The 17,034-nt window shown below is 46.5% G+C and overlaps 1 protein-coding gene across 1 annotated transcript in view; it reads left to right on the plus strand.

The window, feature by feature from the left end:
* Positions 1-17,034, plus strand: part of ERBB3 (erb-b2 receptor tyrosine kinase 3) — a 93,546-nt gene that overhangs the window by 36,619 nt on the left and 39,893 nt on the right. Inside the window, exons 2-3 of the mRNA XM_028712625.2 lie at positions 4,739-4,890; positions 8,999-9,194. Of these exons, the coding sequence (XP_028568458.2) occupies positions 4,739-4,890; positions 8,999-9,194 (348 nt within the window). The remainder of the gene's footprint in view (positions 1-4,738; positions 4,891-8,998; positions 9,195-17,034) is intronic.

Here is a 17,034-nt window from a genome sequence, read left to right on the forward strand (position 1 = left end):
AGCATGGTTAAACCACTTCTGGTGAAACCAGAGCAGTGCACGGAAACGCGGTTTACCTTCCCGCCGGAGCAGTACCTATTTATCTACTTGCACTTTGACGTGCTTTCGAACTGCTAGGTTGGCAGGAGCAGGGACTGAGCAACGGGAGCTCATTCCATCGCAGGGGTTCAAACCGCTGACCTTCTGATCAGCAAGCCTAAGAGGCTCAGTGGTTTAGACCACAGTGCCACCTGCGTCCCTCTGCCTGTTTTAGAACATACCAAATAAAGTAGGCTAGTTCTTTTTGGGGATCAATTTACAGAGCAGTAGTTTTGTTGTTGATGTTTTCCTTTAGCAGTAGTACAATGGGCACAAATTCGTCAGATGCAGCTTTTCCTGGAATCTTCCCTGCCCATTGGTGTGGGGAAGATGTACCTCTCTCCATCATTCACAAAAACAAAGCCTCTTTTGTGGGGTGGGATGAGGGCAGCAATAGGAGGAAGACAGAGTAAAGGTAGGGCAATTCCCTTGCTTAGCAGGAAATGCATCTAAGACATATCCTTTATAACCCTGCGCACTGGATATGGATTCTGGGGCTGAATAAATTCAGATCATCTACAGTGCCTGGTTTGTTTACTATTCTGTTTGCTTACCGTACATTGTTTGAAGTTCTTATTGTAATAGCTGTTAAATCCACACCCCGAGGAAGAAAAATGTTCTTGTGTGGTGCTTAGTCAACATTACTGCACCACAGTCTTGCTGTTCTAAAAGCACTAAGCCTGGGTATTGGGGTAGCTGTTCAAACCCTTTAAGGGTGGATGTCACTGGCAGATGCCCAGGATGAGTTAAAAACAGACAAAAGAAGTGCTTCTTTTTGTCTTATCTGCATCATACATTTAAAGCACTGTGATACCACTTTAAACAGTCATGGCTTCCCCAGAGAATCCTGGACACTGTAGTTTGTTAAGGGCGCTGAGACTTATTGGGAGACTCCTATCAGAGGCGGATTTAGGGCAGTGTGACCTGTATTCAATGCTAGTCCTATTCAGAGTAAATCCATTGAAGTTAATAGGCACGACTCACTTAGGTCTACCAAACACAACCCTATGTTCATTGCAACTGGACTAAAGAAGGTGGACCTCCCCTGTTCTTGAACTGCATGTTTTATGTATATCTTCTGCCTTTAGTACAAATGAGTGGTTTTGAATAAGGAACATGGGGGTGGGGGTTGAGTGAGTTTGTTTTGGATGATTTAATCCAAAATGAAAACCGAGCAGGGTAGTCTTGTTTATTCAGTGTTCGCTCTGTTACCTATTAACAACAAGTGTTTATGCGTTCATGGATGATGGGGCACAGTGTGCCTAACCTGTGATTTAGCCACAAAAGTTTACCTGCAAACACCAGATACTGGAGAGCACACCTGTCTCCATGGCTAATTGATCCAGAATAACCACTACTGCCTGCCCTGCACACACAACTGATAATTTAGGTAACATCCTCGCTTTACCTATAAACATGAAAGAATAAAAACCACCCTTTTGCCACTCGTAATTCACTTGATTACATGATAAGGAGGAAGGTAAAGTCAGTGGTAACTAACCAATCTATATTTCTTTTCTCTGAATGTGCCTGTTCTGTGGAACTCCCTGCTCTTGGAAAGAAGCCAACAGGTTGGCTGACCTGAGCTTTCAGTACCTGCTTAAGCCCTACCTGTTTGCCCAGGTCTTTGTTTGGTTCCTAATTTCCAGCTTTGAATAACATATATTGCTGACGACAGTGAGTGGAACTCTACAGTTGTTTTCAATGTTTTAATACATTATTATTTTGTTTTATATTATGAACCATTCAAGTATCACTAAGAGAGGGAGCAGTGCAGAAATATTTTATATTCGCCCAAAGAGAACAGGAAATAGTGAGCATCAACAAGCCTTGAAATGAAAAGAGAACTAGAAGCCAGGTGTTCTCTGCATCCTCACACCCTAAGCTTCCTTTCAAAGCTGCTGGGAGAAGTCTGCGTGATAATAGAGGAGTGCTGAAAGCTGTAACTAGCGCTTGGTCTGTTTCACACACCCCATCCCACACCTGCTCTGTAGGGTTGCAATGAAGAGGGTGGTGCTTGCCTGGAAAGCAAGCCTGTGCAGGGGAGGGTGGGCAGCCGGGTACGGGTGCCAGGGGCCTGCTGGACTTACGCTGCCATGCCAAGAACAAGACTCTCGGGCCATATCTGCAGGAGCCTGCTGGAGAATCAGGGTATGGATCTCGGTGGAGTTCAGGGCATTGTGTAGTGGTGCTTTGCAAGGGGCAACAATGGCACCCAGTGGGTCAGTGGTGTGTTGAGGACGCAGCTTGATGGGTGTGTTGCATGCCAAAAACAACCCCACAAGTGTAAATGCACCCACACCAGAATGTACTCCTTGTCAAGGAGAACAGAAAACAAAAGAACCATTCTAGGGCAGATCCAGATCTCAACAAAGCTCTCTGAGGCCTATCAAGTCTAGGAACCTGCTTCTCTGTGGTTTCTGCCCTATTGCACACTTCCTCTTGTTGCCGGCCACTTCAGCTGATTGCTTATTTACCTTCCAAGGGGTGGAGCTGGAATTGCCGGTGCTCATGGTTGCCAATCATTTCCCTGGCAAATTGCCTTCAGGGCCTGGGTGAGATTAGCCAATGGCAAGCTGCCAGGAAGTGGGCACCATGGTGATTGGTATTTGTGTGTGTGTGTGTGTTCACTTCCTCTGTTCCAAAAGAAGTAAAGCTGGTCAATAGTGCCCACTTGTTTTCCAAGCGGTGTGATATATCCGTACCCACCCACACATATATACAGAACTTGACTTTTTGAAACTTTACTGTCTGGTTTTAAGGAAATTCAGAATTTGAACTCTTACCATAAAACTGGAATGTCAATTTGTATTCAACAACCATTGCTAAAAGCAGGTTCTCCTTTCTTATACAGTGGTACCTCGGGTTAAGTACTTAATTCGTTCCGGAGGTCTGTTCTTAACCTGAAACTGTTCTTAACCTGAAGCACCACTTTAGCTAATAGGGCTTCCCGCTGCCACTGTGCCGCCGGAGCATGATTTCTGTTCTCATCCTGAAGCAAAGTTCTTAACCTGAAGCACTATTTCTGGGTTAGCGGACTCTGTGACCTGAAGCGTCTGTAACCTGAGGTACCACTGTATTTGGCTGTGTTTCATATAGAACTATGTAATAAGTTCTGTGTGCCCAATACACGTTGGGCTTCAATCTCTGGACCAGGAGCTCCCCATTCTTCATGGCAAACCCCTTTTGAAACTGGGGATAGTGAGTTCAAAAAAAAGTTTGTAATGTGTCATTGGGGTCAGGTGTTCTGAGGAAAACAAACAACAAGCCCGCTGAGCATGTCCAAGCCTTTGAGCATCTCTGAAGTTGGATGCTGGCCATCATTGCCACCCTTCTGAGGAATTATAAGCTATTTTACAGGTGGCTTCTCCCTGGTGATGTTTGTGCCAGGCTTCCAGTCGAAGGATAGTTTTGAATGTTATGGCATCTAACATGGTTGTTTGGCGTTACCCTAACTGGTATCGACCATAGTTGCTTTACCACATCATCTGATCCAACTAAATATATATGTAGGAGTTTTTGTTTTGTTTTGTTTTGTTACGTATTTTATGCTCTCATTTTGTATTTTAATATTGTGAACCACCCTGAAATCTTTGGATGAAGGGCAGTATGCAGATTTAATAAATAATCCCATATGGATTGCAGATGTCAGTCACATTTGTTACTCACAAGAGTGCCTTGAGCAGGATTTCCCAAGCTTGGGTGTCCAGCTGTTTTGGGGCTACAATTCCATCATCCCTGCTAGCTAGGGATGATGGGAGTTGTAGTCCAAAGAAGAAGAAGAGTTTGGATTTGATATCCCGCTTTAGCACTCCCTTTAAGGAGTCTCAAAGCGGCTAACATTCTCCTTTCCCTTCCTCCCCCACAACAAACACTCTGTGAGGTGAGTGGGGCTGAGAGACTTCACAGAAGTGTGACTAGCCCAAGGTCACCAGATCACAAGTCTACCACTCTTAACCACTACACCACACTGGCTGGACACCCAAGTTTGGGAAAGCCTTCTCTAGAGGCATCCTAAGTGAGCCTATAGAGCAAGGGTGGTTAACCTGTGTTAATCTGAAAGATGTTGTTGGACTCAAACTTCCATCAGCCCCAGCCACCATGGGGAATGGTCAGTGATGATGGGAGCTGTAGTTCAACAACACTTGGAGGGACCACAGGTTCTCTGTCTCACCCATTGAGAAGATCTATCCGTACCAAATTCATAGCAGTTCCCTGTCCCAAAGAAAACCTGAGGACTGTAATTCTGTGAGAAGGGGACTGGGGATTCTTAGTTCCTTCAGCAAACTGTGGTTACTACCAGGATTTGGGGGGAAGGAAATCATGATAGTTAAACTGGCACAAAAGTTTTGTAATTTCATGGTGTGGATATATCCTTAGTATCAGGGGGCTTGAGTGAAGTGCCTTGAGTGATGTGTTCCAGAGGAAGGTTGTTGTGACCCTGGACAGCTAACTTGGTTCACACCTAATCTTTACCTGCGGCATGCTCTGGCCAGGATCGTGGATCAAATTGTGAAGCGCTGATGTGTGGGCAGCCCTGCTTATGATGGGTGTGTGTGTGTGTTTGACCTTGATCTTTCTTGTCACCCATTGGCTGCCAAGTTTCAGCTACTGTGCTTTGCTCCTAACTTGTGCATCTCTTCTCCTTCTTTTGTTGCAGTCTGTGCAGGCACCCTGAATGGTCTCAGCGTCACGGGAGATTCCCACCAGACATACCAGACGCTACAGAAAATGTACAACAACTGTGAGATTGTCATGGGCAACCTTGAGATTGTGCTCATCGAAAGAAATTCGGACCTCTCATTCTTACAGGTAAGGAGATTACTTGCTGAGTGTGTGTGTTGGGGGAAAGACCTTTGTGTGTTGGCATCAGCCCTGTGAAGTACACAAGGGCCAGTAAGGATCTAGGAGGAGGAGCGTGCTTCGAAACAAAGAAGGCAGGAAGAGATGTTGACACCCTATAGCTCCCATGCCCATAGGGGCCAAAGGGTCTTCACTCACCCAATAAATATTTGAGGGGGCTGCCATTCAAATGGTGTGCGTACATCGCATCATGTGATCAATTATGTGGGGCTTACCTGGCCTCCCCAATATTTTGTTCAAGTTGGCATCGCTGCCCATGCCCTACGACAGGGGGTCAGCAAACCTTTTCAGCAGGGGGCCAGTCCACTGTCCCTCAGACCTTGTGGGGGGCCGGACTATTTTTTGGGGGGGGGGGAATGAACACATTCCTATGCCCCACAAATAACCCAGAGATGCATTTTACATAAAAGCACACATTCTACTCATGTAAAAACACGCTGATTCCCGCTGATCTGCGGGCCAGATTTAGAAGGCAATTGGGCTGGATCCGACCCCTGGGCCTTAGTCTGCCTACCAATGCCCTACTATAAGCTACTACTACTTAAGCCTGTCATGAAGCTTAAGCATGTGTACAATCTCCTGGGGCTTCCCTTCCTTTTTAAAATAATTTTAGATTATACTGTAAGCTCTTTGGGGCAGGGGTTTGCCATTTTATACTCTTTAAAGTACCATGCACACTGCTGGCCCTATAGCAGTACAGGTATTGCTGGTGCAGATAAAATAATAGATCCCATGCACACTTTTTTTGCAGACTAGGAGCCAACCTTGTGCATGTATATTCCTTTCTCTCCCTCTTCCCTTGTTTGCAGCTATTTCCTGCCCTACCCTTTCCACAGATAAACATGATATTGTGTGAATATGTTCATTGATATAAGTCATGGTTTCCTCACAACCGCTGATTTCAAGTCGATTTGTAAAACCATGGTTAGAAAAGAATGTAGTCTGCTGTTAACATCTATTGAACTATCACACACATAAAATGAAAACATGGTTACTGTCAGGAAGGGAGGGAGAAAGCATGCTGGAGTGGGGAAGGGGGATAGTTCAATCCTGAATCTGAATCCCAACTGCAAACCATGATTTGCAAAAAGCCCGTGTTACGAGTGCACCAGGCCTAAGTTTATTCCTGTTGTCAGCAGATTTGTGAAGCTAGCACGAAATCTTCTCCAAGGCACCCTGGGAATATTGACTGTCAGCAGTTTAAGCAATACCCTTGTTACCGTCTTAGGATTTAAATTAACCTCTCTGTCTTTCCTCCTTGGTCCTTACCCCATCTCACTAGTGTGGAGAACTGTCTTGTTAGCTCTCCCCCTCTTCCTGCTCTCACTTGCTCCCAGATTTCCTGCCAGACAGGGCTGTGCCCTGACTTGCCTCCTATGGGCACCAGACAGGTAGACAGCACTTATGGCACCTAGACTCTGCCTTGATAAAGAGCCAAGGTTGTGGGGTTTTTGCTGTGTTGGGTTCCTGCATCTTAAAGTGGGGAGTCATAGGTTAGTGCCAAGACGGAGGAGGGATTGAACGATGCTGCTCGTCATATGTTGGCGTCAATGAGGTTTGCACTTTGAGGGTGAGTAGAAGCCTGGGCATCCCTGCTTCTGATCTATGCTGCAGATGGCTAAAGATTTCAGTACTGGGGTAATTTCCTTCAGCTCACAGTTGAGGCCATAGCTGTCAACCTTCCCTTTTTTTTGCGGGAAATTCCCTTATTCCGGCACCGCTTCCCGCTGCTATCCCGGATTGTTAGATATCCCGTAGACTGTCCCCAGGACAGGTGAGGCTGCTGATCCCTTATTTTTGGGGCTAAAGGTAAAAGTAAAGGGACCCCTAACCATTAGGTCCAGTCGTGACCGACTCTGGGGTTTCGGCACTCATCTCGCTTTATTGGCTGAGGGAGCCGGCGTACAGCTTCTGGGTCATGTGGCCAGCATGACTAAGCCGCTTCTGGCGAACCAGAGCAGCACACGGAAATGCCATTTACCTTCCTGCCGGAGCGGTACCTATTTATCTACTTGCACTTTGACTTGCTTTCGAACTGCTAGGTTGGCAGGAGCAGGTACCGAGCAACAGGAGCTCACCCCGTTGCTGGGATTCGAACCGCCGACCTTCTGATCGGCAAGTCCTAGGCTCTGTGGTTTAACCCACAGCGCCACCCACACCCCTATTTTCGGGGCTGCTGATCCCTTATTTTCAAATCTGAAAGTTGACAGCTATGGTTGAGGCAGTAGAGTTTCGGATTGTCCACCTTCCCAGAGTAGCTGGGAGGCCGAGAAATCCAGTGTTTAATCTGAACAGCCGTATAATATGTTAATCTAGATTGAACCTGCCTGTGGTATGTGGGGACCACAGTATGATGAGTGGGAAAGACTCTTCATAATGTGATTGTACAAATGGGGCCAACTCATCATTGCAGGAATTAACTTTCCTGCTTCCAGTGGCAGGGTGAGCTGTCAACAACAACTGGCCTATTGAGTGTTGTCTGAAGTCACAGTGGTCCTTTCCCTGACTAATGCACTCTCCCACAGGGAAAGAGCCTTCCCCACCCCCTTCATTTAATTTGAGAGAGTATGAAACATACCTTATGTGGGTGGCCACCAAAGGCAGTCACTAACACAAGACAACAGTTCCCCAGCAAAGATGATGATATCATAGTCTCGGGGGATTTCACAAGCTCTAATGCTTTGTGATCCCTATAGAAAAACTAAGAACATCTTGCCTTAAAAGATTGTAGGGTAACCAGCAGCCTCTGCCTTGACCTTCCTAATGCAAAGTAGCCGTAATCTGGCTTGTTGCAGAATCACGTACATCCTTGGGGATGTAAAATCCTTCGGGGAAATGGGCATCATTATAGTTGGGCATCTTGGTAAGTCTAGATGATATAAATTTTCCCCCTCAGCTCAGAGGGGAGAAAAAAGAGGCTGAAACTCAAGAGAAATTATTTCTGCTCTAGTGTCTGAACATGGAGATGAGGAAGGTGTCCCGTTGCAAGTATGATCCAACAAAAGAGAAAGGGAAAATGAAACATGGCGACGGTTGCAGCTGCAAACTTGATAAGTAATTCAAACAAGAGTTTGGGGTGTGCAATAAAGGAATTCTGTTTGAACTCTGCAACTCCTGAATTCGCAGGTCTGTTGCCAGACCGTTTAGTTTCACTCTTGAAACAATATCAAACGGCTCCTCTGCTCTAGATTTTTGATCCTCGGATTACTGCAAAATTGCACCGCACTTACAACCACTTTTGGAAAACTTTGGGGGCGGCAGATTCACACAACCCCCTTCACATGTTGATATAACATCTGGAAGGGACCCATTGATGTAGCTTTGCCCCACCACAGTTAGATGGGCTAGCCCCGTCCACTGTCACTGCGAAAGCTAGCCACATCCACTTCTGCCACCATGCTCCTGTGACATCCAACATGCAATTGGAAAGCAGTTGGGGTCCCTCTCACTTGGAGAAGCTCTACACATGCATATCTGTATTGGACATAGACTTGTTTCCAGGGCCGGATTTAGGTTTGATGAGGCCCTAAGCTACTGAAAGTAATGGGGCCCTTTATATGTCCAGCTGTCCTTTGTCAACAACATATTGTCACTGTTTTTTGTGTTGAATATATGCTATATGGTAATTAATAGACCTAAGAGGTATCTAAAGCCATTTGCACATGCAGAATGTAGGCACTTATCTTATATTTTGGAAATGTACGCCCATTCCCCCCCCCCTTTAATTGGCAGTGGGCGAGGTTTGGCCACGAGGTCATGTGACACTCGCCCACCCCACACATTCTGGCAATGCATGGAGGGGTTTATGTGAATCTCCCCTTTGGTTCCTCCTTTTCCATCACTGCCGTTACAAATGCTTTTAATGAAGAAGAGACTGGGGCAGACCAATGACAGGGAAGGAGCAGAGGTCACCGTCTCCCATCAAGCGCTGCAGTCCCAATACGTAGCCTGTTTTGAGTGGCGGCGCGATCTGTTAGCAAAATTGCTAGCTGCGCGATTCGATGACGTATGGGTGGGTCTTATGGTGCCCTTGAAATTTCCCTCTGACTTTCCCCAGGCTATCCGAGAAGTGACTGGCTACGTTCTGATTGCCATGAACATCTTCACCTATCTGCCGCTGCAGAACCTGCGCATAATACGAGGGATGCAGCACTATGACGACTCTGGTGACAAGTACGCCCTCTACATCCTCCTCAACTATGGAAAAAACGCCACACATGGCCTACAGCAGTTGGGCTTCAATCAACTCACAGGTGAGCCTTGAGGCTTGTGCTACGCAGCCAGGGATTCTGCGCTGCTACTTACTGACTCCTTTTCTGCCTTTGAGGAGGTTAGTGAGCAGATTGTAGCATTCCATGGCCCTGATGAAAACAGTCCCTGGACCAGAAAGGACCAATATAATTTGAAGGTGCTTTTCTCTCCTCTGCCAAGGCATGTCTTAAGCCAGTGGTGATGGAACCCACACCCCCTCCCAGGTTTCCTAGACTCCCAAATCCAACTGGCACCGGCCAGAATGACAAATGCTCAGGAATGATGGTGGGAGATGTAGTCTAGTAGCATGCGGAAGGCCACCAGTTCCCCTCCTTAAACATTTGAGCACCTGAGTATACTTTTCCATCCCTGCCCCCTGCCCAAGACTAGCTGTGCCACAGCTTCTCTTCACTTCTTCCTGCCACCAGAGGTGTAGCGTGGGTGGGTGGGGGGTAGGGGGCCATTGCCCCGATGCACATTTTTGAGGGGGTGCAATCAGGTGCCCCCATGACAGGCATGGAGCCCTGGCAGCTGAGGTGCGATGGCAGGCAGGTTGGTCTGGTGGGCAGGCAGATTGAGGCAGCGGGAGAAGAGCCTGTTGGAGTTGGGCTTCATACACACACACTGCACACAGGCTCCACGTGAGCCCCCACCCCAGCTGCCCAGTCTGCCAGGGGGGCGCAACACTTGCCCCACGCCGGCACTGGCAAACCATGCTACGCCACTGCATGCCACACTTCTCTCTCCCCAGTAGTGCATTCAAAGATGTATTGCTCAGTGCCAGGGTTTGGTCTTGAGTATATGCAGTAATAGCAAAGAGAGATCCCTTTCAGCGTGTGCAGGGTGCTTAGGTTCAGCAGTGAATAACTACAACTACTGCAACCGGGATCTGAAGAGAAGGATGATCAGATAGGAGAGTATGACTTTTAGGTAGGGTTGAGCACCTTGCCGTGTGTGTGTGTGTGTGTGTGTGTGTGTGTGTGTGTGTGTGTTGTGGTACACTTGCTGGGAGGCAACAATTGATTTGAGATTTGGCACAGTTTCTATGTGCCTTGAAGAATCCACATCTGGGCATCTAAGCTTCGGTTATTTCCCTCAACCACTTGAAGCAATCCTGAAAACAGAGTGCTTTTTTATAATGTGGAAAGTGCCCTTCCCTCCCTGCTTAGTAGCCACTATCTGGCTCTTTCTACTGGGGATTAGGGTCATGGGCATCCCGGTTTAAGTAGCCTTTTCCAGATTGCCATTCACACTTAGCACTGCTAAAGCTGAGAGTGGATGGATAGGAGGAAATGGAATACTTGGTTTCCTTTGCAATTATAAGCTGCTTCAGGCACCCAGTGAAAAAGTATATGGGGCAGACATTGCATATCTATCCCCACGGTTGCTCCCTGCAGGCAAGGCTAGGGCGTATGTGGGGCACTGGGTGGAGCATGATTGCTCAGTGGATAAATGATTTCAGCATCTGTCACCTTTTACCTTCCCCACTGAGGAGGAAAGTACATTCCACAGCTCAAGATCTTACACCATTGGCTCAGGCAATCGCACGCTATGCCTGGACTCTGTCCTTGTGCAGAACACAATCTCAGTCTAAACGTTTGTTTCAAGAAAAATACATGGGCACCTACCCATCCAGCAGCTGGTTTTGAAATGTTAACTAATGTCCCTTTAAAGTACTCTTTCCAATAGGCATGAGATATCTGGAGACTGTAGTTTGTTAAGGGAATTGTAGGTCTGCAAAGTCATAACCCGTAGCAAACTACAGTCCCCAGGTTTCTTTGAGGGAAGCCATGGATGTTAAAAGTGGTATAAAAGTAAGGGGACCCCTGAGACCATTAGGTCCAGTTGCGGACCATTCTGGGGTTGCGGCGCTCATCTCGCTTTATTGGCCGAGGGGGCCGGCGTACAGCTTCTGGGTCATGTGACCAGCATGACTAAGCCGCTTCTGGCGAACCAGAGCAGCGCACGGAAACACCGTTTACTTTCCCGCCAGAGCGGTACCTATTTATCTACTTGCACTTTGTGCTTTTGAACTGCTAGGTTGGCAGGAGCAGGGACCGAGCAACGGGAGCTCACCCCGTTGCAGGGATTCGAACCGCCAACCTTCTGATCAGCAAGCCCTAGGCTCTGTGGTTTAACCCACAGCACCACCCGCATCCTATGGTTGTTAAAAGTGGTATAAGAGCGCTTTAAATGTATGGTGTCAGCAGTCATCCTGGTATGTTTGCACAAAGTTTGTGAGGAGGCTGGCTTGACAGTGTTTTGTCAAGCCATGGTTATCCCACTCTTTCCGTCACATTTCCCCTTCATTTTGCTTATCACGGGTTTTCTGCGCAAGAGCACTGATCAACTTAATTGCACAACTTGCATTTGCCAGCGTGTGATTGAATCCCACCCGAAACTGGCAACCGTGCTCGTGGTTTTGTAATGAGAGTATGACTCTCCCTCAGAGAACATGTAGCACTTTCACCTACAGTTCATAGAATTAGCTGAACTTGTTTGTAGAGTAATCAATTACAAAAGATTAATTTGCAGAGCAGACATGCCCTTACTTGTGACTTTTGGGTACTTGTCTTGGCATCTGTTGCTAGCCCTCACTGTATGTCGTGTGGTGTTGGGAAGGGGAACTGAAGACAGAAAGGAACTGTAATTCGACCCATAGGGCTTGCATCAGTAGTGTGATAGGCAGTGTTTGGGGTTAAATCAACGTACTAGTAAACGTACTAGTAAGCTCTTTTGAGCGACACTGAAAGAGTCTAGGAGTTTGAAATCATGTGCACAGAATCCCATTCTTGATCTAGGGGTTGTTACCTTTCCTTTCAACAGCAAAATTCAGCCACTGGTTGAAACCAGATATTGAATGGTTCTATACTGAGCAACAGCAAGATCTTTTAGGAGCTTCCAGACAGGATTATTATTATTTATTGAAATTATATACTCTACCGCTATATACCTGGAGGTCTCAGGGCAGTTCACAGAAAAGATGGCGATATATAACAGGCATAGGCAAACTTGGCCCTCCAGATGTTTTGGGACTACAAGTCCCATCATCCCTAGCTAACAGGACCAGTGGTCAGGGGTAATGGGAGTTGTAGTCCCAAAACATCTGGAGGGCCGAGTTTGCCTATGTCCGATATATAAAATCAAAATAAAACAACCACCCAATAACACACACCCAAAAAAGAGCCACATTTTAAAAAGAGTATAGGATGTCAATCAGGTCAACCAAAGGCCTGGCACCTAAAGGTGTATAATGGCCTGGCGAACTTCCCTGGGGAGAGCATTCCACAGACGGGGAGCCACTGCAGAGAAGGCCTGTTTTGGTGTTGCCACCCTCCGGACCTCTTGAGGAGGAGTCACACAAAGAAGGGCCTCAGAAGATGATCTCAGGGTCTGGGTAGGTTCATATGGAAAGAGGCAGTCCTTGAGGTATTGCGGTCCTGAGCCGTTTAAGACTTTGTCTTAAACTATTTGGACAAAGCATCTAGGAGTCTGATGAATTGTGTCGTCTTGGAAGTTACTTCTAACATAAAATCCAGTTGTTCTAAAGCACTTCTTTTTTAAAAAAAATAAATTAATCTAGTTTTTCAAGATAGTCTATAAAAGAGAACCATAAAACAAATATAGAACAAATCAAAAACATCAGAACCAAAAGCAATTACTGTAGCAACAGTAAAAATGCAAAAAGCAGTAGATATAAAATCACTTTAAAATACTGGGAAATCTTTTTTTATAAAATGTGGCTCTCCGGGCAACCCAGTCAGGCGGTGGCATATAAATAATAGCAATTATTACTAAGAAAGCATACAGAGTAGCAGGGATATTTAGAGAAGGACCTTTGGTGCCAGAAAAACCTATACGCAGCCAGCACAATCCACAGCATCTCAGAAGTTGGTGAGGCCAGTCTGTGATGGAGGCTCTAATGAAAGGATGGCTTCAGGATGAGGGTAGAAAACATGTTTATCTCCCAGGAGTCATTAGCTATGGATCCTAAACGTCAATCTGCGGCTCTGCCCCTCCCGTTGCTTAACACTCTGAACTTCTGATTGTATCGGAGAGAACATCTTTACAATCTGAGCTGGAGATAAGCAGGTGAAAGTCCAATCTACAAGAAAGAATTTATGGGTCCACTTAGCCACTTAGCTGGCAGGATTTGACTAGCTGCCAAAGAAGCAGGTTTGTGGGCCACCCTTAGCACACTGCCCCTTTAATTGGCCAGACCCGGTGTTGTACAACAAAGAAAAGCCTTGTAAACAACCTGGGGTTGAGTCCCAATTCAAGGTCAACTCCAGCTACAGTAGAGATAATGGAATTAGTTGAGGAAGGGGGTGGGGTGGGGGACTATGGAAGCAGAACTTTGAGGGAAACTAAATCAATTGTGAGAGACAACGCCACTGCTTGTCCTCCTCCTCACCCAGAAACTATAAAGAATTTGAATTACGAAAGCCCCCTGGGGTTATTCTGCATGAGAAGGAATGTCAACTGTTTTGCAGGCTGGGCAGGTGACACCTGGCTAAGCAGAGTCTAGATTCCTAAACGGACCCCATTCACACTGTTTCATCTACGGATGTGAACTTTTCCTTCATTCCTGGGCAGGATTGCTATTATATAGTCCTTGTGTCACACCCAAGAAGCAGCTGCATTTGGGGAGAAGGAGGGCAGAAAGGAAAGGACAGTTAGCAACTGGTAAATGTGGGTTTGTCTCATTGCTCTTTTTCCTTGATTGGCGTTTGGAAGAGCAGCTCTGAGTGCTGTAATGTTGCTTCGCTATGATTTGCAAGCCAGCCCTCTTAGTTAGGGCTGCCATACGACCTGAATTTCCCAGAAAGAGCATCCGGGTGGAATTTGGCCAAAATGAGCATATGGCAACAACTTCGCCCCCCACCCCCCACCCCAAGCTCAACAACGTTTGTGTCCGGGTTTTCACTTTTTAAAATACAGTGGTACCTCGGGTTACATACGCTTCAGGTTACAGACTCCGCTAACCCAGAAATAATACCTCAGGTTAAGAACTTTGCTTCAGGATGAGAATAGAAATCGTGCTCCGGTGGCGCGGCAGCAGCAGGAGGCCCCATTAGCTAAAGTGGTGCTTCATGTTTCAGGTTAAAAACAGACCTCCAGAACAAATTAAGTACTTAACCCGAGGTACTACTGTATGGCAATCTTATATTAGTGTCTGGCCAAGGGCAGGCCTGCACAGCAGTTGCCTCCCGGTTTTGTTTAGCTCTAGTGCACAATCGGAATGCCATGGATTGTTCCTGGAAAAGGCATGCAAGGAGCTTTACACCCAGGATGCCTCAACAATGGCATTGAGAACCCAGCTGTGCTGCATCTGATACAGCCCTTGCTATTCCATCCGTTCTGTAGACAATCGCATAGGAGACCAGTGAAGGCCCAAGGGATTTGGTGCACTATAAGAGCATTTCCATTGCCCAGAATAAGGCACATGTATCTTACGCAGCAAGATACTGCGTATCTTGCGCTCTTCGCTGATAGTTCAGACGTATTTTCTGTGAACACAAGCTCACTTTCAGAGATTGTAAACTATATAAAGGTAAAGGGACCGCTGTCCATTAGGTCCAGTTGTGATCAACTCTGGTGTTGCGGCACTCATCTCACTTTATTGGCCAAGGGAGCCGGCGTACAGCTTCCGGGTCATGTGGCCAGCATGACCAAGCCACTTCTGGCGAACCAGAGCAGCACACAGAAACGCCGTTTACCTTCCCACCGGAGCGGTACCTATTTATCTCCTTGCACTTTGATGTGCTTTCGAACTGCTAGGTTGGCAGGAGCAGGGAGCGAGCAACAGGAGCTCACCCCGTTGCGGGAATTTGAACCGCCGACCTTCTGATCGGCAAGTCCTAGGCTCTGTGGTTTAACCCACAGCGCCACCCACGTCCCTTGTAAAATATATAGCATGTCTTTGAAAGCTATTTCAGAAGGGTTCTTTCAGCCCAGAGTTCAGTTACCTCTCCAGAACCCATTGCTACAATATGATGGCCACGTTTGGACCTACTTTTCAGCTATGCTTTACTTCCTTCCCAGATTCAGAAATGAATCCTAAGAGGTTTCAAACATAGCTGATTAATCATCATGTCAAAGATGCTGTGAATCTGATTCAGGCTGATAAATTTGCTGCTTATCTGTGGAGTGAGCTCTTTAATTTGGAACTGAATATATGTTTCTACCATGGGTCGTTCTGTGTTAAGTAGGATTGGCAATCGCCCGCTAGCCCCTCCGCCATCCACGCCAGAGAGCCTGGGGCACCAGAGCCCAAGCCTGAACCAGAGCCGCCCGCACAGAAAAAATAAAAATAAAAACTCCAAATCCAGGACATTTGCTTTGAAATGTAACCCTACCCCACCCCAGATGAGCATGTAGGACCCCCAAAAGAGGATATGTCTGGGAATTCCTGGACGTATGGCAACCCTATGTTAGGCAAAGCAACCCAATACAGCAAGGGTAATCCAGACATGAAAATACTGTATTTACTTGAGTATAATAAACCATTGAATCTAATCACACCTTAATTTTCACAACGTAATTCGGCCAAAAAAGTAATCTTGTGCTCATGGTTTCTCATGCTGGTTCAAGTCCTGCTAGCATTCTATAGGATACAGAACCTCTGTACCCAGAACTGAGTGCAAGCTGATCTGTATTGGATTGGCTCTGTACCATGTATCCCCTTAGCAGATGTCCAGCGTGGTCACCCGTGGTGTTTTGCAGGGCAGAGGGACTGGGATACCATCCCCTCCTTTCTTCACTCAACAAGTAATCAATATCATTAATGCTGACTGTTGATCAGTGGCTAAGCGAGTATGCATTTGCAAGCCATTATGTGTATGCTTTACCAAAAGGTAACATATATCTCCTATATATGTTATTCTGATTAAAGCTGCCTTGAGATGGGTTTGCCCTGAAGGTGACCTATAAATCTTTGAAATAATAATGATAATGCAGGGATTTAAATTCAAGTTTCAGTTTCATCTCTCTGTTCACGGGATCACAGCCAATGGATGTTGCCTCAGAAATTGGCTATATTAATCTGAATGCAGATGGATGCATGTGCAAACATATATTAGAGAAGCATGGAGTCCCCAACTTAGATTTTAGCATGGAGCTACTATATCAGCCATGGAGAATCTACGGCGCTCCAGATATTATTGTCCTACAACTCCCACCATCCCTGCCCATTGGCCATGTTGCTTGGGGTTGATGGGTGTTAGAGTCCAGCAATGTTTGGAGGGCCACAAGTTCCCCACCCCTGACGTATGTCCTTCAGTTGAGCACTACTGGTTGGTTGAGTATGAAGTCTTCCGTAACCGCTGGAAGTGGCTGTTTGTGAAATCTGAGTTCTTGGCTATCATGTCAGCAGAGCTAAGAGGAAGACAGACAGCCGAGAACAGGCCTCTGCATGTTTTAGGTACCTGCACCAACCAGTCTGTTGGGTTGATGTTGATGTTGTTGTTGTTCAGCTACTGTGGCACCAAAAAAAGACAACACCTATCTATCAGCTTTCCCATCGCTTGATCTTTCTGTTGGCTGACAGAACAACCCTTGGCGGAGGAGACATGGCTTTTCAGAATTACCTGGGCAACATTCCCTGCTGTATGGAAGTGCCTGCAGCGTTTCATGGATACTACAAGTATTTCACATCGCTAATATTTAGCGCTTAAATACATAATTGCAGATGTGTACTGCGTTCCTTGTAAGGGAAAAGAAGGTCGATGTCTCAGCCTAAAGTATATGGTTAAAGGGCTGTGGGAAGAATTGTATAATTGACAAGGCGTAGGAGGCAAGGGAAGAGCTTTGTGGCAGTGGAGCAATGTGAAAGGCGATATT

This window comes from Podarcis muralis, chromosome 2 (assembly GCF_964188315.1).
Source record: "Podarcis muralis chromosome 2, rPodMur119.hap1.1, whole genome shotgun sequence".
Taxonomy (NCBI): Eukaryota; Metazoa; Chordata; class Lepidosauria; order Squamata; family Lacertidae; genus Podarcis; species Podarcis muralis.